Here is a 24,177-nt window from a genome sequence, read left to right as displayed (position 1 = left end):
TGCTTGGAGAGTGGCCTCCAAAGCACCAGGGTCAGAGGCACTTTGGTCCCCCACATTCGACCTCTGGGACTATCCCTGATGTTTCTTTGAGGTCCAGAGCTCAAGGGTGGAGGCTGAGAGATGGAGTGGCTGCTCTTAGCACTTAGAGAGAAGGCAGCAATAAAGCCACATACAAAGGACAGTGAACTGGGTGGGGACCAAAGGATTTCTTCAACATATACAGGGCACAGTACACAGTCTCCACTCAAAAATGTCAAAGGGGGAAAAAAAAAGAGGTGAGCTGCCCTTGAAAACAGCAGTGGCTCCCAACCTTCTCCGGGACGTGGCCTCTTCTGGAAATTTTCTCAAAGCTACAGATCCTGGGAAAGTCAACTGCAGGAACCGTTTCAGATATAAAACACCCAGGAAACGGGGTGGGCGCGGGGGGGGGGGAGGGATTCGTGGGGGAAATTATAAGGTGAGGGACTACAGGGGACAAATCGATGACACAAAATCGAGCACATATATGGAATTGTTTTGGCTACGAGTCAATAAAAATATTTAGGGAAAAACATGAGAATGTGAAGGCTGAATAAATATTTGACAATATTAAAGACTTACTCCTTCGAAGGGTAGGAAAAAAAAAGTCACAAACCCTTTGCCCTAGGGGTCAGGGCATGGGAAGAAAAGCACACACGGGCATTGCTAGAACATTCTGCACCCAGACTCCGACGCCACCCAGAGGCCCGCGGTGGGGGTGGCTTCTCACGGCTGACGGCTGAGGATCCAGGGCCCTCAGTAAACCCTCGTCCCCCTCTGCATACTCAACGTGCCAGAGCGCCACGTTTACTTCCCTCAGCCGGCCCTGGGACAAACCCCTGGCAGGCCGGGCGGGCTGCCGGCCCGCGGCCTCCCACCCGGCCACCCCGCGCCCGGGGCAGCGCGCCCGCCCGGCGGCTCCCCGCGCGGCCCACTTGCAGGAGCAGCACCAGGCGCGGCCTCACAGTTTTCTTGGCGGGCTCCTTTTTCCTCCTCTTCTCCGAGTTGCTGTGGAAGGGCAGGTCGCGGCTGCGGTAGGACGGGCCCCGGCTCAGCTCGAGCTCGCTGTAGGGCGGCAGCGCGTCGTCGGGCGCGTCCTCCTCGTCGTCCTCGTCGTCGTCGTCGTCGTCGTCCCGCGGCGCGCCCGCCTTGTAGGTGGCCGGCGGCGACCAGGCGTAGTAGGAGGCGCTGCGCGGGCCGAGCTGCGCGCTCAGCTTGGACGGCGTCTCCAGGCTGCCGCCGCGGCTGGCGCCGACCTCGGGCCGCGGCGGCCGCTCCAGCACGCTGCTCAGGTACGAGTGGTCGTACTTGGGCGCGGCGCCCGGCGTGCGGCTCACCAGGCGCGGCAGGTGCGCGTCCTCGGCCGGCCGCCGGCGCGGGGGGCTGTAGGACCAGCCGCGCTCGGCGTCGGTCAGCGGCTCGCGGCTGCGGCTGCGGCTGCGCGGCCCGTAGTACTCCTCCAGGGAGCCGTCCTGGTAGAAGGCCCCGTGCGCCCGCGACTCGGCGCGCTCGAAGCGGCTGCCGCCCCGCGCCTCGTGGCTGTTGCCGTCGGCCCGCCGGGACCGCTGGCCGTAGGAGTCGGCGAAGGCCGCCAGCTCGTCCATGGACACGGCTGGCACCCCCGTGGCGAAGTTCTTCCGGGACAGCATCTCCGATTTGGAGCGCTGCTGGCTGCGGGCAGAGGGGTCATTGGTGAGGTCTTGGGCTGCTTGCGGGGTTGGGGGAGGCAACCCGGGCCTCGTGCAGGGGCCCCGGGAAGCTGGGTCGTTTTGACACCTCCCACACCCAAGAATCTTGCTCCAGGGAGGGCAGCCGTGTGTGCCCCACGAGTCTGTGTGAGGGATCAAATTGGGCTTGTGTAGCTGAAAATACTTTGTGGGCTCAAAGTGTTAAAAACACACCCGTGGGGCCGCCTTCTGAATGTTATGTGGCCTCTGGTTGACAGCTACGCACAGTCACCAGTGCAGGCTGTCAGACACACAGCCATGTTTGGTGACACAGGGGCCTGAGAACAGGCAGACCCCTGCCGTTAGTAAGAGAAAGGCAGTGTCTCCCGTCCAAGCTAAAAGACCTGGTGGTGGGGAAGGTGTTAATTCAGGCGGATGTGGTCACAAGAGGTGGGGTGCAAAATTTGCCCTCCCACAGTCGTTGGCCACATCACCCTAAGTCCCTTACCATCTGGAAGGTTCCATTCTCCCAACTTAAAATGGGGACGTTAATGGGACACTTACATGAACAGGATTTCACCTTTCACATAGCAAGTGATTAAACACGATGGACATGATGAGATTTTCGTTAGCCATTATTGGGTAAAATACATGAGAAGGGCAGAGATAGGTTAACAAGGGTCATTAGGGTCCAGAGCCCTCAAACCGCCCTGCCTTTCGGCTCCTGCGCCCTCACAGCCATCACCTGTGCCTGAAGCTCTCCCGGTCCTCTTTGTTGTACTCCATGGCTGAGGGTCCCCGGCTGGCTCCACCGCTGCCTCCCATGACACCGGACCAGTAGTCAGGGTTGCTCTCCAAGTCCCCAGACACAGGGAACTGCTTGCTTCGCATCTGATGGTAAGACTGGCGGAAATTGCTGTCATCCTCGTGCAGGGAGCTGAGTTCCGAGATGGTGTTGTTATCTGCAAGGACAAAGCCAGGCATGACACAGCTTTCTACGGGCTCAGCAGGAAGGGACAGCTGTTAAGGGCTGATAGCAGAGGCTCCGAGATACTCTCGCTCAAGGGCCTCTGTTCAGGGAGGCTTGTAGCCCTACTGTAGAGGTATCTGTGTTCTTAGCTCAGCAGGAAGCTTACTTGCATACAGAAAGGGAGGTATCCTCTGTTCTTGAACTAGGAGAATAATTGCTATTGTTCTCCTGGCTCTCTGCAGCTGGCCTCCGCCTAGTATACCAACATCCCTGTTCAAATGTTTTTCTTCTCCCCATCTGATTCTGTGGTGAGCCGTGATGATGCCATGTATGTTGGCATGTTCCCCACCATTGGTCCAGGCCCAGGATGGAGCCAGTCCTGCTCCGTGCTATAGGGGCACCCATTCCAGCTGCCTTTGGCGGTGCACCTCCCACACAAGTGCAGAGAGCCACAGGAAGTGCACAGCTAGTGTCAGTACACTCCCACTGTAGAGCGTGCTCACCCAGGGACCTGGAATGTGCTGCCCAAGCCCACTCACAGTGCCTGCAATGACCTCTTGCTCACCCCAGTCCTATCCAGGGTTGTGTGCTGGAATGGGTAGACCAGTTGTTCGGAGGTGTGAGAAGCAAAGGAAAGTAGGCTGCATTTATGGCCAGTGGGCTTCTGCTTGTACTCTGGCCCCAGCCCCAGGATGTAAAGGGTGGGAGTGGGGAGCAGCTTTCTCATCCCCTGCAGTGGTCTAAGGAGCTTTTTGCAAAAGCAGTTGTGAGCAAAGACCAGCTTCACAGTGTGGAAAGGAAGGAAGAAAAAGAAATAAAACCCAACTGTTTATTTATAGAACTTGAAATGTATTGAATTTCATTTTACTTAAAAGATAAATCTAGTGAATCTATTTGCAGTGTAACTGAATCCATTTGTTTTCCCCAGTCTTTTCACTAGAACTTCAAAATATTATCAAAAACAACATTTATCAGGTTTGAGGCTGTGTTGAGTGAGAGGAAAGCCAAGACAGTATGGAGAGAGCACAGATGCATGCCTCGTGCCCCTCCCCAACCTGATCTTCCAAATAATCCCCGGAGGAATGGAGAATTTTTGCTTGAAGATAAGAGCAGACCTCCCTCCATGGCATATAAACAGCATCCTAGTGTTGTTTCACCAGGGACATGGGGTTTGCCATGACCGCCATTCAGTTTCATCATGCAATCAGTTGGTTTTCAATTATAATCTAATTCTTAAATCTCTTCCTCCCAAGAAGAATGGGCTAATTTGTGCCTATGTTACAGGAAATCAATTCAGATGCTATTAATAAAATCTAGAACTTTCCCTGTCTCAGGATCCCTGAGAACTCCAATTTCTTTGGAACCATGCAGAAGAAAACTTTGAAATGAAACCACTGAAAAACAACACTGTTGGCTCAGGATTCTCCTTCAACTTCAGGGAAAATGTGACCTTTTTCGTTTTCTGTTTTATCATTCATACTGATGGGCTGTCCGGGTTGGATGTAATGATAACATTTCTGTCTGTCTGGACATGAAATCAACATCCCTTGATTCACAAGAAATACCCCATAATTCAACTCCAGGTCAGGGCAGGTTGACTCTGTACAGGGCCAGAGCATAGACATTTTAGGTTTTGCAAATCATACTTTTATAAGTCTTCAATTCTGCATTGCAGGAGGAAAAGTAGTCATTTAGGATACCCAAGTGAATTGGTGTGGCTGTGTTCCAAGAAAACTTTATTGACAAAAATAGGGAGTAGAATTTGTTTGTCCTGGGGGATGTAGTTTGCTGCCCCTGTCCTAGGACTTCCCAGACAGAAAACATCCCATGAGCAAATCCCCATTTGTAAAGGCAAGGCAAGTAAGGGTCACTGGCTAACAAATTTATGAGCCTTGACCTCAAGTTCCCAATTGTTACAGGATCTGTTACTCTCCTGCCCCAACCTGAAACCATGAGATTCATTTTGTAATGAAAATTTTAAGATTGTCCCTCTTCTATGTTCACTCCAAAATTTAGATTAGAACCTCTCAGAGTAAAAGGAACTTCTTCATAGCTGTGCAATTATTGTGATGTCCACCTACAGGTTCCAGGATATCTGAGTTCCAGTTCTGGCACCAGCTTTCAGTACTGGTACTGGTAACCTTTCCTCCCTGCTCAACTTTCCTGCTCTGTAAGATGTAGGAGGTGGATCTAGCAACCTCAGAGAGTCCCTTCCAGTCCTAGCATTCTACAGTCTTAGAGGCTGCAGCCATGGAGCCATCCCCAATTGGCTCATGTGTTTCCTGTAAAGGGTGGAGGGCTAGGAATCAGAAGATCTATGTTCTAGTCCTGATTCTCTCATGGCACCCCTCTGGCTGGCTGTTTCCACCTCTGTACAACAAAGGTTGACTATCTCTAAGTCAGTCCCCTCTATGGTCCCTTTGACTCTAAGATTCTATCACCTTGTTACCAGCCCACCTCCAGAGGACATTGTAACTGAGGTAGACAGACAGAAGATACCATGTGAATCAGAATCCATCTGTTAGTTTCAACCTTAGTTCACTTTTCCTCCAACCTATGAGATTCGTAGACTTCCTGTGCAGGCTTGTCCTTGGTCCCGGACTCGCTCTGTCTCTGGCCCCTTACAGGGATCCATGACAACACTGTTACAACTAGCTTGTCAAGTGCAGTGACATCTGCATTCCTGACATTCCAATCTGGAGATGGTCTTTTTATAGCCCGTAAGGTGGGAGGATGCGGCAATGGATGCAGGGCAGACAGCATGAATTCAGAATTGCAAACTGGGTGGAATATGTTGTCCTTAATCTGAATAAAGCTCCTCCAGTCTAGGACTGTTTCCCCAACAATTGCATCAAGTCTCTTGTTGCTTCTAAGAAGAGGAGCGTTCAGAGAGACCATCATCACCTCACCGCCACGCCTGCCAGCACCTTCGGATAAGCCTCCCACCTGCATCTACACCAGATCTGCCCTGTGCTGCCTCCCAGGATAGACAGTAATGTGGAATCTACCCCAGAGAATGAGCTGTGTCAGCTGCTAAGTCTCCAAGGGCTGGGGGCAGTTAAGGGTTGGGGCCCTGCTACCTACAAGCTGAGTAATTAAGAAGTTCTTTTGACACAAGGAGCAGCCTCTTTGCTCACCCCCCTCAATCTCTGCTGTTGGGCAACTCAGGAATGGCAGCCGCCTTTCCCCAGAGTCACGGCCAGACTGGTTCTTTGACTTTCCTTGAGGCCCCCATGAGCAACTCAGCAGCTGGACTGTTCAATTCTTAGGGCCCTTTACATTGGGAAAAAACTGATTAAGCTTCCAAAGGGAGCAGTAGGAGCTATTTCAAACCCCCGGATCCCATAGCTCCCGCAACACCGACTGCCCCTGGAGAGATACAGCATACACCAAGGGCATGCACGATGCTCTACTCTTCACACCAGAAGCCCTTTTGTCTCTCCTCTGCAGGCTGGCAGCTACTGTCTTCTTGGTGTCACCAGCCCTCCTGTGAGCTCACAGCTGCCCAAGCTTGGTAACGCCCCAACCTCCTTTCCCTGTGAACTCCTGCAGCATGCACAGGTCTCGTAGAACTACCAGATGCTCACATCTGCCTCGCATCCTTCTGGCTGGATCAAACTGAGCCAGCTCCTTCTCCACGTAGTACAGGACCTTCATCGAGTCTCTCTCTTTATCAGCCTGGATCCGGTACCCTTTGCGAACTGTTGAGGAAAGTACAAGAAGGTGAGCTGAGGGCAGTCCCAATTCTCACAACCCTTCTGGAAATAATCTACATCTATACACATGGGACCGCATCTGATAGCCCCTTGCAGATGGTGTCACTGAAATGGAGGACCTGGCACAGTCTATGCAGTATATTTTTAGTCATTTGTTAACCTCCACTTCCTATCTTTGACCTGCAGTTCCACTTAAAGCTCATCTCCTCAAAGCTCTTGGGTTCCACTGGAGGAATATGCTCACACCAAGGAAGGAGCTTGTGTCACTGCAGTGTAAGGCTGTCTTCACTTGGGGTGAGCACAGGTAGCTTTAAAACAGGTACCCAGCCATTAGGGACCCTGACAAAAGTGACCCGAATGCTTCTAGTTGCCTGGGAGGTGGTGCAAAAATCCCTTAAACTAAACTAATATCAGATTCCAGACCCTATACACAGTAGTACAAAGAAAGATACAAAATACATGGGTTTCTGATCATGGTTTCATATTTTTTTTTAGCATTTCCCTTTTAGGAAAAGAAATACCATATTTTAGACATGATTAATTCAACCTAATGCTGTGTGGTTGCAAGCAGGTGTTGTTTTCAGGGCTTAATAAAAAAAAAAAAAATAGAGCAGGAAAGGTAATATCTCCGACATCCCATCCCTCATATTGTCAGCACAAATGTCACTCATGTTGTCAAGGCTGTTTAAGCCCCATGTTGCATAAAGATCACTCGAGCCCAATTCCAGTCCCAAGGGTCATCAGACACCAGCAGGTCTACTGCACAGACATAAGAAAAACAAAAATGAGAGAAGGGAATGATGGGATGGAGAGAGGACAACAGTAATTAGACAACACTCACTGGGCACTGAAAATGTGTTAGGTGCTATGCCAAGTGCTTTACACAGACCCGTGTTCCTCCCAGTCACCTAAGTACTGCTATCAGCTACATTTTATGGTTGAGAAAACTCTGGCTCAGAGGGCTGCCACAACTTGCCCAGGAATAATTTGGCAGCACTGGGGCTAGAGCCACGCAGTTTGATTGAAACTCAACTGTATTAGTGCATCTTGCCTCTCTGGAGTCTAAGAGGAGAAGTAGGAAGAGGAGTTAAATAAGGAAGACCAGACAGTAAGACCCAGAGCAGGAAATGCTCCCAGGTGTGCCATGGGCTGTAGGATCCATGGCATGGTCCTGTCTTCCTGCAGGTAGGACCACACAGCAGGATGGAAGTGAGTAACTCAACTCAACACTCCTTGTCCCCAAAGTAGAGCAAATACTATAATGAAAACACGTGACTAGATGTGCATTCAAAGAAAACCCTGACTTCTCATGCCTGGACATGTAACCCTGGCTATGGACGAGGCCCCCACACAATTACACTCTTCATTACGATACAGATTTGATTGTTAATGCATTGGTTATTTACATGGAGATTAAAGTATAAAATTGCACAGCACTCTAGGCACAACCTAGGCATTGAAGACAGAGAAGCTGCCCACACACTAATTGGCAGGTACACTGGTTTTTTTAATACATGAACATACTGGGAGTCCACATTCATCCGAAATTGTGGAATTACTTGGAAAAATATGAATGAATCTCTGCACACCCTTTTTAGTGGCACCTTCTCCCAGAGGTTAGCTCCATAATCCTTATGTAGAAGCAATTATTAGCAGAAAAGATCTTATTTATCAAGTTACACATTCATCTATGCCTGCAGAGGCGTGTACGGAGTAGTACAGACAGTTCAATTAAAATGCAATTATCCCACTGAACTGCTGCGTCTGTGCTGAGGCAGTTACGCCTGATGGAGACGCCCAGGCTGGGAAGCTGGGAACTGGGCATTAGGTCAACTTCATTGGGTCATTGCTTCATTCAGAGGACTGTCTTTGATTCTCATAGTAAGAAAAGTTCTGTCTCCTAAGGTACGAATCATTTAGTTTGAATTTCTACTATGGTCCTTACTGTATTCTAGTTTTTTTCAGGCTATTTGCTTACATGACCAGTTGTCTCAAAGATTCTAGATGGGAGAGAATCCTTATCATTCTAGGTCTGCATGTGCCTAGGACTGTGCTTGACCATAGTGGACACCTGATTTTGTTAACTTGCAGCCTGGGATTGGGGGCAGGGTTACTGGTCTCTACAAAGAGGATTTCCAGTAGTTTCCCAAGGTCAGGGTATCAGATTTCTCAGTTCACCTCTATCCCCAGCACCTAGCATAGAGCCTGGCACATTGTAGACATACAAAACAGGTGTGTATGAATGAATAAATGGGAAGCTGGGAATAGAAGCTGTTTTACAAGGGATTACGATGTATGGCAGATTAGGCCATGTGGGTGACTTATTGAAGAATTTTGACCAGGAAGAGAAAGGCTCTAATGGTAGCCTGAAGAAGCAGCAAGATTTAGGTAATTTTTGTGACCTTTCTTCCTGATGGTGCTTTTTTAAGTAAAGAAAGTTTGCATGTGTGTAGGCATAAGGGAAGGGACCTGCTCCACCTGCAGCCTTGGCTTTATCTAGGTGTTTTTAGTATGTGAAGCACTATTAGGGTAACGGGTCAGAGGTCTTGGGAGGTCTGTCACTCTGTGAAACAGTGAAACAGTGTACGAGCTGCCCCCTGGTGGTGAGAGTGGGCCATTACTCTGAGCACCAGCTGAAGGATCCTTGGTCACCAGCAATTTGGACTGGAGCTTAGGTTTTCTGTGTCATTATAGAAAATTACACTCTTCATTATGATACAGATTTGATTGTTAATGCATTGGTTATGAGATCCCTGGAGATCTTAAGCTATTTACAGCCTCAAATGGAGATGACAGCTTTGCCTCCAGTGCTGTCATCAGAGACTCCTCTCCATTGTACCATACACTTTCAGATTTGACTTCTCCATCAAAGCTCCCCATGGCTTCAGAAATCTAAATTCCTCCAATGTGTCAAAAAATAGAGAGTAAAAGTATTGATCTTTAGATTTTGGGATCATCATCCTTTGGTTCAAATGGCTAAAAATCTAGGCAATTCTCCCTTTAAAAGGTTTTGAACTTTTTTTTTAAATGGTAACAAATTCAATTGTGCAGCACTCCAGAGTACCAGGGATCTCCAGAAAATTCATGGAAAATCCGTATCATGAAAAAACTGTGTGTGGATTTCCAATATGTTGTCACAAAATTAAACTTATCTTTTAAGTATATTTTCCCATGAATGCCATTTTTTAAAAAGATTTTTTTTTATTTGCAAGGCAGAGTTAGAGAGAGAGAGGCAGAGACAGAGAGCTCTTCCACTGGTTCACTCCCCAAATGTCCACAATGGCTGGAGCTGGGCCAGCCAAAGCCAAGCACCCGGAACTTCATCTGGGTCTCCCAGGGGTGTGGCAGGAGCACATGAGCAGGGAGCTGGGTGGAAAGTGAAGCTGCTAGGATAAGAACCGGTGCCCATATGGGATGCTGGCACCATGAAGGGAGGCTTAACCAGCTGCGCCACAACACCAGGTTTTAAAGTATTCTCCTATTCTTTTCATCCTGCGAGGATCTGGCTCTGTGTCACACATGCATTCAGGAACATGTCAAACACCAGACAAGCCTTCTTGATCCTTCCTTTCCACAAAATGAGATTTTCCTTCCTGGGCTTACATCATGAACAGTCTTTCCCATATACTGCCTTGTATTTCTTACTCATTTTATTTCCATTCATGAGCCCCCGCAACCATCCTGCTAGACTATAAATTCCTGGAGGATAGGGAAATTTGTAGGCATTCAATGAATTTTTTCTTGATTTGAAAACATACAGCATGATGTCAGATTGATTTTTATCTGCTGTTTGTCTGAAAATCAGATAATTCTCAGATATGTGGTGATATTTTCATAAGAAATATACTGGAGTATTGGCAAAAGTCCAGCAGATTTGGAAAATGACTTGTTTCCCAAGGATTTTCAGTTTAGAGTCAATGGATAATTTTTATCAGTTTTCAAGTTCAGTCTGGCCCAAGTCCTTTGGTTTGTGTGGCTCTTCATACTCCATTTCCTCTAATTTGTTAGCCCTACCAACTTTGGTTTTACTGGAGAGTAGATACTGGGATATCCACTTTGATGCCAAACTATATTTTCAGAAATTCTTCCTGTAAAAGGATTTAAACTAACAGCTTTGGCCTAATCAAGGCTCAATTATTTTTCAGCTAATTTCCCCTTTATAGCCAAAATTCAACCAGTAAAACTTGCAAAAAGACATCTCAGAGGCAGATACCCATAGATAAAGCGTTGTTCTTCCTGTCCTGTCTTAACGAGCTAAGCAAGGCTGTTTATGGATGATGGAACAGCTGCCAGATTCCACCCCCAGGGTGACAGCAGCTCAGTTGTGGGAGATGTGATTCTTAAAATTTGCATATCTGTATACATACAGTAGGCCTATATATATAGAGATAGACACACATCCTTATTAATTTTGAAAATGACATTTCACAACCCTACTTGCCTACTCAATTCCTTCACACAAAGGATTAGTGGAGGCCAAGGAGATTGAAATAAAATGAATTAGAGCAAAGAAGAGCAGATGTGGACAGGCCAGGTGGGAGATAATTGCATTAAGTGAGGTGGGAGGTGATGGCAAGAAGGACTAGCATTGCTGCAGCAGCAAGGCAGGAAAGTGTGTGACCGCAAGGTTATTTTGAGTTACAGTCTCAAGGACTTAGTGACAACTGGATGGGGGAAGTGAGGAAGAAGGGACAAGGCTGAGGTCCCCGCTTCTGGTCTGGGCTACTAGGTGGACAAGGAGGCCTTCGGGAGATAAGGAACGCAGAAGCTGGTTGGAGGTGGAAAACCAACAAGATTAATTTGATTTCCTAGGGACAGAGGTGCTTGAGAGGCCTGCAAGATATCCAGGTGTGTGTGTGTGTGTCCACAAGGCAGCAATGGAAACAGTCTCAGAAGCTAAAGAGCAGTGAGAGAATGACCATGAGTCTCCAGTGTATAGGTGATGGCTGGAGCCATGGGAGTAGATAAGATTTCACAGGCAGAGAACTTTGGACAAGATAAGAACAGCAGCATCTGGAGGTACACGGAAGAACACCCAGTAGCATAAATTACAAAGTAAAGTGCTGAGAAAGTCAAGAAAGATGAGGGCGTTGGGATGGCAGCTACTTTTGTGAAATGAGAAGTAAGGACTAAAAGCAAGCAGGCAGTCTTGACGAGGGCTGGTTTGGAGAGTGACGTAAGCAGTCGTAGGATGGAACTTCGGGGAGAGGAAACAGAGACATCACATATTCAGCACTCCTTCAAAGGTTTGGCTTGCAAAGGAGAAAAGGATGAAGGAGCAACACTGGAGGACTGCACGGTTTTTGTAGATTGTTGTTGTACTTAGTGAAAGAGATCAGGGCCTGTTTGGATGCTGAGAGGAAGAGGCACTAAAGACAGGGTGACGACGTGAGGGGGGAATGGAGTGAGGTGCGGCCCTACAGCGCAGAGGACGGGACTTTGGAGAAGCTGAAGGGAATGGATCCAGAGGGGTGTGCGAGGAGACAGACTTCTTTCCCTGCCACAGAGAAGGGCCCAGGTCGCTGCCAGGAAGAATGGGAGAAGGAATCAGGGTGCTTTTTCTCTCTCTCCTATTCAGCAAACAACTGGCTGCACTATACACAGCTCATCAAAGGAGCCTTTTCAACTACAAAGAGTGTTCAAAAGAGTATTGTGTGCCAATGTAATCTGAAAAATTACTGTTGCTAGATGATTACTCTGAAATTGAAGTAGCATATAAATATAAAATAGGCTAAATTTACATTTTTATACATCAGCGTTTCTTAAAGCTTTTAGCATTCTTTAGAGAATCATCTACATAGAATATTGGCCTAAGCCACCCTCCTTAAAGGAGGACTAGACGAGAACCACTAACACTGCCTGCGGGACCATGGTACAGAAATGTGCCCAACAGAGCCACGAAGAACCCAGTTCTGACTCTACCAGCCAACGACATGGGCCCTACTAGCTATGGTCAACACTGCCTACCATCTTTCCTGTTTTCTTCAACATGGCCCTCATTTGTTCACTTCCAAGGTGAACAGTTATTTAAGCCAAAGAGGGGAGTCATAATTAGTTCAGGCCAGTCTAGTTTAGGAATGAGCATGGGCCACAATCCTTGCTGATAAAGCCTCAAGAAGAAGTCTGCCAGATGGGAAAAAAAAAGTTGTCCTCTTGAGAAAAGCAGCACAAGGAGGAAACACACAATGAGTACATTTCATACCCAGACCTGCAGCAGTCAGGGGGGGATCAGAAAGGGAGCCAGCCAAGGGGGACAAAAGATGTGGTCAGGATGACAGAACAAAGATGGAACAAGCAAGGTCCTTCAGTGAGACCACGTGATCTGTCTGCTTAACCAAACCCGAGCCACCCTACCTTGGGATTTTGTGTTATGTGAAATAATGCAATAGTCTATTTTTTCCTCTTATTTTTAAAGGCACTTCTGATTGCAATTGGTTAGTACTGTGGGAAGGGTCCAAAGTCAGTGGACCACAAGAAGCAGAATTGGCAAAAAAAGACTGCATACAGGAGATAGGATGTGTTTCTATAAATAAGGATCATTTTGTTATGGGAATCCACTAAATACAAAGCCAGGGGAAAGGATTCCAGTGAGAAGGAGGTAGGAAGACGATGAGAAAAAGGAGAAAGCAGCAGAATGGAAGTGTGAGATGGGTTTCATTCACGTCTCTCTTGCCCACTCCCTCCTCCAGGGAGATGGACTGTGGCGGCTTTATCTCCCCAGTTCCCTTTGTGTCCTTAATCATTAACTTTTACTTCTCGGTCTGTGACTCATTCTCAGTCTCAGACGTCAGAATTCTACTAATAGTTCCAGGGAGAGAAAAGCACAAATAACAATTACTCATGGAGGAGAGCCACTCCTTCCACAGCCAGGCGTGGGCAGTTCATTAAGAGGGCTAGAGGCCCTTCCCACCCCTCACTGACAGCAGTCCAGATACTTCCAGGGGAGACATGTATGTTTTAACCAACCCTACTGGCTCACCCACATCTAGGGTTTAAAAATCACTTTCTAGGGCCGACTCTGTGGCATAGTAGGTTAAGTATCTGTCTGCAGCACTGACATCCCATATGGGTGCCAATTCGAGTACTGGATGCTCCACTGCCGATCCAGCTCTCTGCTATGGCCTGGGAAAGCAGTAGAAGATGAACCAAGTGCTTAGGCCCCTGCACCCACATGGGAGACCTTGAAGAAGCTCCTGGCTTTGGATCGGTGCAGCTCCAGCCATTGCGACCATTTGGGGAGTGAACTAGCAGATGGAAGACCTTTCTCTCTCTGCCTCTCCCTCTCTCTGTAACTACCTCTTAAATAAATATTTATTAAAAAATTCACTTTCTAAATCTACTATGGGCACAACTCCAGAAAAACTCCACCCTACCTGCCCTTGAACCTCAATGCAACATCCCTGAAGACAGCTGCAAATTCATCATGCTCCAAATAAAACGCATCTTCCCCACCAATTGGCTCTCCCTAACAATTCCCTCATTTCTGTCTCATCTGCACAACTGGACCACTTGGGGTCATCATGGAGCTGAATGTCTCGTTTGTCTCTTACCTCTCAGATTTACCCATACATTTCAACTCCGCTGTCTCCACCAGCATCCCGACACTCACGCTGCAGTCCTGGCCATGTCAGTCACATCTTAGCTGTGGCCTCTGGCTCCATCCTCTGCCATCTCTCTTCTCAGGGGTCTGCCTGCAGCACTCCCACCAAGCCCCAGCTCCTTAGGAAGGGTTTCAGGGCTGTCCCCAGTCTGTCCTTCACCTTCCTCTGACAAGCTGGACACTGCTCACGCTCGCTCCATTCTCCTGGCTCTGGCCTTCACCACACTGGCCTTCCTGTATGTCGTGCTCAGCATCCCCCATCTTCCTCAGTCCTACTTGTTCCTCCAGGGCCAGCTCCCATCTCATCCCCTCCCTGAACCCTCCCTTTGTAACCACTACAACCCTTTCTGCATTGAACTTCAAGTACCAGACCCCTCAGCCTCTAGTTGTCTTTCGAAAGGCCCATTCTCTCTCCCTGGCTAAGTTGTTCCTCTTGCTGGAGAAGCTACACCCTATAATCTGGCTGTCCGTCATGGTATCTAGTACATTCCTGCACCCTAAGTAGGAAGACACAGTCTTTATTAACTGAATGATTAACATTCACAGTGTACCTGGCTCTTTTCCCTATAGTTTTAGTCACTGAAGATCTTGGCAAAAAAAGCAAGGTTCGGCAGTGTCCTGCAGGCCTTGGAAGCCTGGCACACACTCCAAAAAGTAGCTGATACAGCTGGAAGGATCCCTTTTCTGGATGGAGATAACCACTTTCCGAAGATGCATCCCAGAATCGATTGTACCTATCAGCAAAGAACCAGAGCGGGGGCCCAAGAAGAGCACAAGGCAGTGCAGTCTGCAACTACAAATTACCACTGTGGCTGCCTCCAGTGGAGTCACTTGGTGCCAGGGGAGGTGGATGCGGCTTGTCCATCAGCATGCCAGATGAGGGGGCTCCTCCCAAAGGGACAGAGGGGATGGAGTAAGGGCCGGGGACACCGGAGACAGAGGGAGGGTACCCGGCCTTTGCTGCCTTCCCTGCTTCATACACTGTGGAGGGAGATGAAGAGCGAGAGAGATTATGTCGTCCCACCCTCCACAACCCTCATAACAAAAATCCCTGGGGATGTGCCTAAGGGAGCTCCTGATGTGTGTGTGTGTATGTGTGTGTGTGCATCCCAGGGACCAAAGTGATTCCTCAGAGCCACCCTCCCCCACTCCCTTGGATTCCTCCAGATCTGCTGAAAGGCAGTGACATAGGAATTACAGTGTTTAGTACCTGGCATCTGAGCAATTAAGCCGTTCTGGGAGCTGTCACAGCAGCACCGCTGGTGACAGCAGCAGCCTGCTCCTAGCCTCTCCGTGGGGAGGCTGCCTCCGCCCCTTGGCAGGGGGCCTCCCACAGGGGCTGCCCAGGGCTGTTCCCAGGAGTATCTCTTCTAGGGGAGGGAAGCAACCATTGGGTTGTACACGGCCCATGCTCTGGGATACAAAAGCAGAGCAAACGACTCTGCTTCTGGAGACTAATCCTGACAATGCTAAGCATACGTAGTGTGCCTCTCTCTTCCAAGATGTGTCTGGTTTATGGCGGGGGGCAGGCCACATTTCATGGCTGCATGGGCTTGGCCAGTAATGGAAGACTGTGATCCCCAACATGAGGACCAGAGGCCCCGTCCCATCACGTGAGCAAATAAAACTCATCTGTGACATCAAAGGCTGCAGTTTGTATGCTCTGTTCACAGAAAAAATGGGCGGGGGGAGGCGTGGTTCTGCATGGGAGGGGGATGCCCAGAGAAGGCCCCCTTTCCTCCTGAGGAGTGGGCACAGCCTTACTCCACAACCTCACCATCCAGAACCTGCCTGCCCTTCCTTTCATCAGTAGAGTCAATGAGTGTTCCAAATGCATGGGTGACGGGTGTGGATAAAAACATAGAGAAGTGCATGCAGGTGAGGAGCCAGACAAGAATGCTCATCTCTGAAGCCGGGGCTCCCAGCAGGGGAGATCGGCTCAGCTCCTTGGGTGGAAGGGAAGGAGGTGGAGGAAGAACTCGGGGCACACAACTGTCAGATGAAAGGTGGCATTGCTTTTGGTCATTCCACATCTCCCCACTGGGCACATCACTCACAGGCCTGAGGGCAGCAGCAGGAATCTGGGCAGCACGGGCAGCGGACGTAGCAGCAGCAGCTGTGAGGGCAGCACTGGCACCAGCAGATGCCCACCAGCACGAAGAAGAGGAAGACTCCCAGGATCACCAGGCCGACAAACACCCACTCTGCAGGGACACACAAAGAAACGCACATTCGAGATGGCCACCCGCACGGGCAGGGCACACTCTGATGGGTGTCTCCCCTGTGGAAGGAGGAGAGTGTGAGGAGCCTGGAGACATGAATGGGGAAAAGAGCCCCCAAACCCGAGAGGAGCTCAGAGTGAGAAGTGCAAGAGCCCCCCCACCCCACCCCCAGGGCTAGAACATAGCATAGAGGGAAGAAGGTTACCTACACCTCCACTGGGTGTACAGAATGACTGGCACAAAGCAATGAGGGACTGTCAGGTTCTCCTACTGGGGAAAGGGTTTACTTAATTGATTTTAGTGTCAGAATAAGGATGGGACAAGAGTGCAAAGACTCCTTGCTGGGGTGGAGGGTGTAGGGGGACTTTGCCTGCTGGGTTATGCAATGGCTCATTCTATGAATATGTATCATGTTGACCCAAGTTAATCTTGTCTGAAATGGTATAAATTCTGATGAGAAGAAAAAGTCTCTGAGTCTGTATGGCCCAAATGAAGACCATTCTTGGTGGTCCAGGCCCCTTAGGCGTGCGTCTCCTTTCCCTGTTCACTGCCTCTAGAACAGCTTTCCTGGACTCAGCACCAGTGCTGAGACCCAAACCTTTTGCTTATAGCTGGATGACCACCCAGGATTTTTTTTTCCCCCTAGCAAAAACCCAGTCTCAAAGAAGACACTGTTGCTGTCCCCAGAGAATGGGCTTGGTTTGATCACACTCAAGCTGACCACACCAGAGAGCCAGCACAGCCAAAGGCTAAGTGGCTCACAGCTTTGACAAACGGCAAGGCTGACACGTGTATTGATGGGGATGTTTGTTCACCGCTGCTATTTTCACAGCTCTGCCAGAGGCTGAACATGAATTCTATTTCATTTGCCCATCCAAAGGATTAAGAGAAAGGAAACAAATTCCACTTGGCCTAGGTAAAAATGGCCCTCAGGTGACTTATCTGTGATTTTTGCTATTAGGACTTGGCTAACAGACCTGACTTCCCCCAGAGACCTGGGCAGACTGCAGCGAGCCAGGCTTTCCTTTAAGAGAATAGAGTGACTCATTTTGGTTGAAGGCCGCGTAACAAATATCAAGTTTGACACTCAAGTGCAGATTGTTTTTCTTAAATTTTGGCTGTTAGGGGCCGGTGCTGTGGCGTAGCAGGTTAAAGCCGAGCCTACAGCACCAGCACCCCATATGGGTGCCGGTTCTAGTCCTGGTTGCTTCACTTCCAATCCAGCTCCCTGCTAATGTGCCTGGGAAAGCAGTGGAGGATGGCCCAAGTGCTTGGGCCTCTGCACCCACATGGAGACCTGGAAGAAACTCTGGGATCCTGGCTTCAGCTCAGCTCAGTTCCAGCCATTGCAGCCATTTGGGGGGAGAACCAATGATGGAAGACCTCTCTCTCTCTCTCTCTACCTCTCTTTGTAATTATTTCAAATAAAAAAAAAAATCTTAAAAAAATTTTGGCTGTTAAATATCTCTTCAATTAAATGAACATTCAATTGAAAGCAAGACATTTTATATATAAAGAGTTTCGTAATCATGGTGAAATTATTCAACCTTTGTTTAGAAGGCAAACAAGAACAGGGAGAGAAAACAGGCAACATATTCCTGAACGTCCCTCCTCACTTATCCTTCTGAGATTCACTCAAAATAACCAGGTCAGTCTCTTCAGGGAGGGAATGAGAAGGCCTGATGCCCTGCGGGAATGGTCTGGTGAGCATGCACGCTGAAGACAATAGATAGCGGAAAGCCTTGACCCTGGCCTTCACAGTAACATAATCAACAGAATGTAGCCTGAGACAGCTGTGAGTCCTGAGATTTAGATGAGCTGTATGGAGTGGTGCCTACAAAACAATAGAATATTATCTGTGAGAGAATTCTTGGAGTCAAAAGGGAAAGAAATTCAGGCATGTAGGGCCAGATATGAAAAATACAGTAACTTTTTCTTGCATCTGGGAGATAGAACATCTTGTTTGGAGCATTTCAGGGTAGCGTTATTTTGTGTGATGAAGAAATGCTTACAAAGAAATAGCTGTTTGTGTCCTTGGGAGTAACATCAGTAAGAACAATGCCTTCATTTGGGGAAAGACCAGAGGAATTCATGGAAGAATAATTAGCTCAGCTGTGAAAACTGGACATTTCTTACAACTTCAATCGAGCCAAAACCAGTGGCCAGTGATATTGCATAGCTGCTGCTATTAGGCAACTCTCAAGATTCAGGCAGAAGCCCTCCAAAGCCAGATGGGATCACGCCGTTCCCTACTCCTTGAGTATGGACACGTCCTTTCACATGGTTCATCCTTCCTTCTGCCGGAGCCTTCTTTAGTGGTGGACTGAGGTAATGCACTAAACTGACACAGGCTCATGTACACTGGTGTGTTCAACTGAAGCTATGTAGAAAGAGATGTGGACTTGCTGCAGGTGTCCTTGACATATGATCATGAACCTTTAGGGAGTTATGTGCCAATCAAGCTCCTGAAGTTGTATTGCAAAGTAATATGGATCTGTAATTGTGTATTTTTCAAGAGAGGAGAGATGCTTAGTTTGCTTAAGGTTTTTTTTTTTAATGTTTGATAATGTTATAAAAGGCATAGGATAACATGATTGTATAATAATGGGTGAGTAAACACATAAGTAAGGGGAATATGGAAAGCAAGTAAATAGTGACACTGCTAAGAATACTTATGGCTGTCTGGATCCAGCTGAGATATTGAGATCTGGAGACTGCCAAAGAGCCTGCATGCTTGACCCTGAAGGACTTGGTCTCCAGCATCTCAGCCAATTTTAATTATCCTTATTCTTTCAGGGTCTAGTGACAGAAGGGATACCATTTAAAGGCTCTTCCAGTGGGTTTAGTTCATCCTGGAGAAGATCATAGATATATATACACACACAGATGTGCACATAAATTAAACAAGCAGTTAGCCACTAATGCAGAAGCGAGACAGCTGGAATGAGAGCAAACTAAGCAAATAAAGAGTTAAATGACTGAATACCTGGCATAATCTCCACAGCAAAACTGGGCAAGAGATCAGCAAGCAGCCCTGTCCTGCCTAGAAGAGGTGGAAAGAAAAGAAGAAGGAGAGAGGTTACTGCAAAGGAAAACACAGCCTGAAGCCCAGCTCCAATTGGTACCGTCTCCACGTGGGGCCACAGGTCCGTGCTCTTTGTGGTGTGAGAGGCACATCAAGGTTGGGGTCAGTCAAGAGAAGGAGCTTCTTCGGCATTCCTCCCAACAAACTCTGTCTCTGAGGCAGAATTCTCTCTCCAGCTACTTGTAGGAGAAGGAAATCTCTGCTTCAGAGTGACAAACTCCACTCAGACTGACACACACCCTCTCCATTCATTCTTATGTCCTTTTCCATACACTTCATTGGGAAGTTAAACCCATCTGTATCCAAATGTTCCATCTACACTTTCATAGATCAGTACCAGCCCCATGTATGTCCATAGAAAAACTAAAGTACATACTTGGTTTTAACTCAAAAAAAGTTTTTTTTTTTTTAATCTCACTACATGGTTCTATTTATGGCCCAAAGAGATTTCAATGATTAAAATTTTCAAAAGCAAGGAAAAGATAAAGCTGGATTAGAAACACATTCTTCTATACTCCTTTTGGCTTCAGAAATGTTCTGTGCATATGTACATGGTATGGCTTTGCCATATGGCACCCACAGCTGGCACTATATGGACCCAAGTGCCTTCTGCACAATATGGCATAGAAGCTCAAAGATTGGTGTCAGAACAGGTGCCCTCAGGGGATGCTAGAAGCAAGAAGCCATGCAGGAAACAAGATGATGGAACATGAGGGAGGAGAGTAGTCCTTTTTTAAAACTAGTCTTATTTATAGAAGGATGTGCTAAAATGCTTTCACCCTGTTCTCCTAGCAAGGAGATCCTGTTATGAACTTCTAGAAGCCCATGTGCCAGATATGTCTTCCACACCGAAGCCTTGCTAATGAACTAGTTAGTCGCACCAGGAAACAACTGTTCAAACTCCCATCCCTTCAGACTTGCAATGGCAAAAGGTAACTGTAGCAGCTAAACACCTGAATTCTACCCTGTTTAGATGCATGTCGTGCACCTCTACAGCAATGCTGTCTAGTAGAAATATAAGGCAAGCAAAAGGGATCATTTTGGCTTTTCTAGTAATTACATTTTAAAATTAAAAAAAAACAGACAAGACTCATTTAAAACTTTTTTAAAACTTATATCAATATTACCAAAATATTATCATTTCAAGGGCATAGTTACCACATGTTGCTATTGGACAGCCTTGCTCTAGGGATCTATTTCCCTAATACTGATTGGGTTCATAAGGTTTATTGAGGTACACTAGAGACAAGGTTGCTCATGTGTGAGTTTTCCATCTTGAGCTTAGAGGTCACCATTGGTCCCCCTTCCCCATCAAGGCACCTCACACAAAGAAACTCTGATGAAAGTCAAAGAAAAGGAGGCTCCTGCAGGACACTAGGGGAGGCTGCTGGGGACAAAGATACTGGTGACTAGGTGCTCATTTTAGTTTTCCTTGGATCTCTACAACTCTATGAGGCCAGTGTGGCAATGTGTGTCCTGGACACATCTCCCGTGTGGATGGTGTCTCACATTTGGAAAGGTAACTGGGACCAGAGTTTACTCCAAGGGAAGGGGAGTTTGAAGTGGGCGACTTAGGCCAGCTCTGCTGTAGGCATTGGCCATAACATTTTCCCCCTTTCTGCTGACACAGCTCTGCTTCTGGAAGGAACCCTTGAAGAACAAGTGAGAACCAAGTGGGGTAATGGGAAAAGGTGTCCTGAGGGAGACTTCCCAGGCTAGTCCTTGGCCCAAGCCTTCACCAAAGGTTACAAGGTGTCCCTATGGCTCACAGGGTAGGAGTACTCTAGGATCCAGCCATGGATTTGGGGCCAAAGCCCGAGAAAGTTATTAACGGCATGTACTGATCTCTTCTGGAGAGTTCTCAGCACAAATATTAGCAATAGAGCAAGGCAAGGCAATGGACAGCTGCACAAAGATTTGGGAATTTGGGATCTTGAATATATCTTGCAGACCTGTCAATAGCCAATGATCAAAAAATCAGTGTATAATGTCTTTAGCAAGCTGGTTACCAGATACTTACTTAATGGTTGGCTTTCATTGTGTATACTTGTTATGGGTTTCTTTCCCTAATCTGGGAAATTAGTATTGCTAAATATATCTCTTCTTGTATCCAGTAAAGTGAGAAGCCTGTGTTTACTCTCTAGTTCTCAAGCTCACCAATGTTTTAAACTTTTCTGAATGTGCTACAGTCCAGATCTTTAATTGGATTCATAATAGAAATGATACTGACGATATAAGCCACCATTGCATAGGCTCTCTCAGGAGAAATTAGCTATGTGATAATTATGAACCACAAAAAAAGTCCATATATTCGAGGAGGATATGGTACTCATATCTATTATACAGAGCATATTTTGTGGGAAAAACAGTGGACTAGGAGCTAGGGTACTGTGGGCAGCTTTGTCATAATTCACTTAGTGAATACTTCAGGCAAATGTCTTCCTATTTCTAACTTTCGGTTTTCTTATAGTAAAATGAAAGTGTTGAATGAAGCGCTTGCTCTATAAATAGGGATAATGTATGTATATATGTATATAGATAGATAGATAGATAGACACACTTATCTATCTATCTATCTTTGTTTGGCACTGTCCTGGTTTATGCCTGTGGTCTTGGTACAATTTTAGGTGGACCCTTTTCACTCTCAGTGTCTTGGTTTGGGCAGTTAATTATGTGATCAGGCTATCTATATCATTTTTAGCTCTCAAATCGGATGACTTCAGTTATTGGAGTTGTAAACTCAGATGTCTCTAGGGACCAGCAAGGAATGCAGATGGGTACAGTTGGCCAGATGTAATACAAGAGGCAACAGTTGAGGGTGTGGCAAATGGCAGGATTTCTAGGAGGCTGATATTTCTCACTTCTGGCCTCTGCCACTTGTCCCTTGGGAATGTGTTGGTTGCAGGACATCCTATTATACAAGATTCACTAGACCTCACATTGTATGCCAAATCCATTAATTTTAAAATCTGGCAATGAATTAACTTATTTTTATTTATACTTATTTATTTATTTGAAAGGCAGAGAGAGAGAGAAATCTCCCACCCACTGGGTCACTTCTCAAATGCCTGTAACAGCTGGGACTGGGTCAGCCCAAAGCCAAGTGCAGGAAGTTAATCCAGGTCTCCCATGTGGATGGCAGGGACCCAAGCACTTGAGCCATCATCACCTGCTGTCTCCCAGGGTGCACATGAGCAGGAAGCTAAAGTCAGGAGTGGAGCCAGGTCTTAAACTGAGGTACTCCAATGTGCAATGCAGGTGTTCCAACTGGCATCTTAATATTGTACCAAATGCCAGCCCCTGTTTGTTTTTAAAAATACTGGAAAAATCATACAAAGTATGCCTGTGAGTGGTATGGAGCCCAGAGATGATGACTTTGCAACCTTGAAGGATATAAACGCACAGAGATATTTATGGGTGACTAAAACACAAAAGCTGTGTTTTCCCCAGGCTGTCAGATTTCCTTAGTGTTGCTTTGACATTGCTCCTGCACACAGGGTGACGGTGAATATAAGCTGTAGGCACCATGTTCAAATTAAAATTAAAAACAACAGTAGAACACATCAAACTGTTAGCCACCTTATTTCTGGGGAGCTGGAATGAGGCTTTCGTTTTTTCTTTGACTTTCAAACTGTTGTGATAAAAAACATTAAACTAAGGAGAGTGTGTCCTCAGAAATGCGGACAGGAGAGTCACAAGGTCTGTCACTCCGGCAGGAAGACATCCACCCATCAAGCCTCTCCTTCTCCCTGGAGCCACAGCCAACAGCTGAGGCTTCAGAAGAAGGTGAAGGCTTCCCATAATGCACCCGGTGGTGTTGTCCCAGGGTGGCATGAGTGACAGACTCTGGCAGTAAAGTGGGTGAAGTTAAATGTCTCCAGAATTCAGAAGACAGTGGGAGTTTGGGGACAACAGAAAGCACCACTATATCATGTCAACAGCAGAGACAGTGCAAAGCTCTCCAGCTTTTACATCATCATGACTTAAATTTCACTGCCACTAAAGGCATTTTAAAAATTGGATTCACACTGGAATCCTATAGTTCTGAAAATCCTTTTGCTTCCAGCTTCTTCCCTAAAAATTCCTCCAAAATGCTATTGCGGGTTAGAAACGTGCCATCTTTTCTTCTATCACATCTAATGAAGGTCTGATCTTAGTGTGTAGACAATCTCAGTATATACATTCCTGATTTCAGGAGTCCTTTACCACCCCATGTGGTCACTGTTATTCTTGTAGGATTCAGTGTAGGAGTGGCTATTACAGAGTTACTTTAACTTCTGAGGAAAGGCTGCAAATAGAAAGCCATATTTATTCTTTTCAAACCACAGCTCAGTTTTCATGTAAGCACTCAAGAGTTTTCCCCAAACCTTGCAGATTCCATTACTTTTAAGAAATTTCCACATGAATAGATCGAATGAATCAGGCATACTAATAGTTTGTACATGCACAGTTCCATTCCAAACTGTCACAAACTCCAGAGCCAAACACGTTCACACACTTTGGGTTGAATGTTCAGGGTAGAAATATCCACTGTGAATAAAACAGTTTAAATATATATATAATATATATATATATATATATATATAGCCTATATAATTTCCTATTTCAACTGTTTTCTACCACTGCCTCCTTGAAGTTATCCTCATCTGACCTCTCTGTACATATTCCTGGGAACTAGCTCGCTTCTTGAATGTCTCCGATCTCTGCCTCCTTCCCTCCCTCCCTGATTCATTCGTTCATTCATTCAACAAAGAAATGGTATTGTGCCAGGTGGAGACAGAAAGGAACAAGAGATGGGCCTCTGAGAGGCTTAGGTGGTTCACAGTTGAGCCTATGCCCGTGCACCTTGTCCAAGAACATGAGTCTAAGGGCTCAGCTTTAGTTATTTGCTTCCGTGTC

General features: G+C 47.0%; 1 protein-coding gene and 1 long non-coding RNA gene across 7 annotated transcripts in view; one reads left to right on the top strand and one right to left on the bottom strand.

Moving 5' to 3' along the window:
- The window catches only part of ILDR2 (immunoglobulin like domain containing receptor 2), a 67,011-nt gene that overhangs the window by 6,167 nt on the left and 36,667 nt on the right, over positions 1-24,177 (bottom strand). For 3 of the 6 annotated variants that reach the window (XM_051858412.2, XM_051858414.2, XM_051858411.2), the window contains exons 4-9: positions 19,180-19,236; positions 16,029-16,175; positions 14,776-14,952; positions 6,243-6,356; positions 2,431-2,647; positions 984-1,689 (exon numbers count right to left, since the gene is read on the bottom strand). In XM_051858412.2, the coding sequence (XP_051714372.1) occupies positions 984-1,689; positions 2,431-2,647; positions 6,243-6,356; positions 14,776-14,952; positions 16,029-16,175; positions 19,180-19,236 (1,418 nt within the window). The remainder of the gene's footprint in view (positions 1-983; positions 1,690-2,430; positions 2,648-6,242; positions 6,357-14,775; positions 14,953-16,028; positions 16,176-19,179; positions 19,237-24,177) is intronic. The other 3 variants (XM_051858415.2, XM_051858413.2, XM_051858416.2) reach the window with 3 other exon arrangements.
- LOC138850503 (uncharacterized) lies at positions 1,572-14,780 on the top strand. The gene is made up of 3 exons (XR_011390322.1): positions 1,572-1,710; positions 3,584-6,378; positions 14,542-14,780. It is a non-coding gene; the product is annotated as an uncharacterized lncRNA (long non-coding RNA).

The sequence above is a fragment of the Oryctolagus cuniculus genome, chromosome 7 (assembly GCF_964237555.1).
Source record: "Oryctolagus cuniculus chromosome 7, mOryCun1.1, whole genome shotgun sequence".
NCBI classification, from domain to species: domain Eukaryota; kingdom Metazoa; phylum Chordata; class Mammalia; order Lagomorpha; family Leporidae; genus Oryctolagus; species Oryctolagus cuniculus.
The sequence above is the reverse complement of the archived record's forward strand: the minus strand, read 5'-3'. Positions and strand labels throughout refer to the sequence as shown.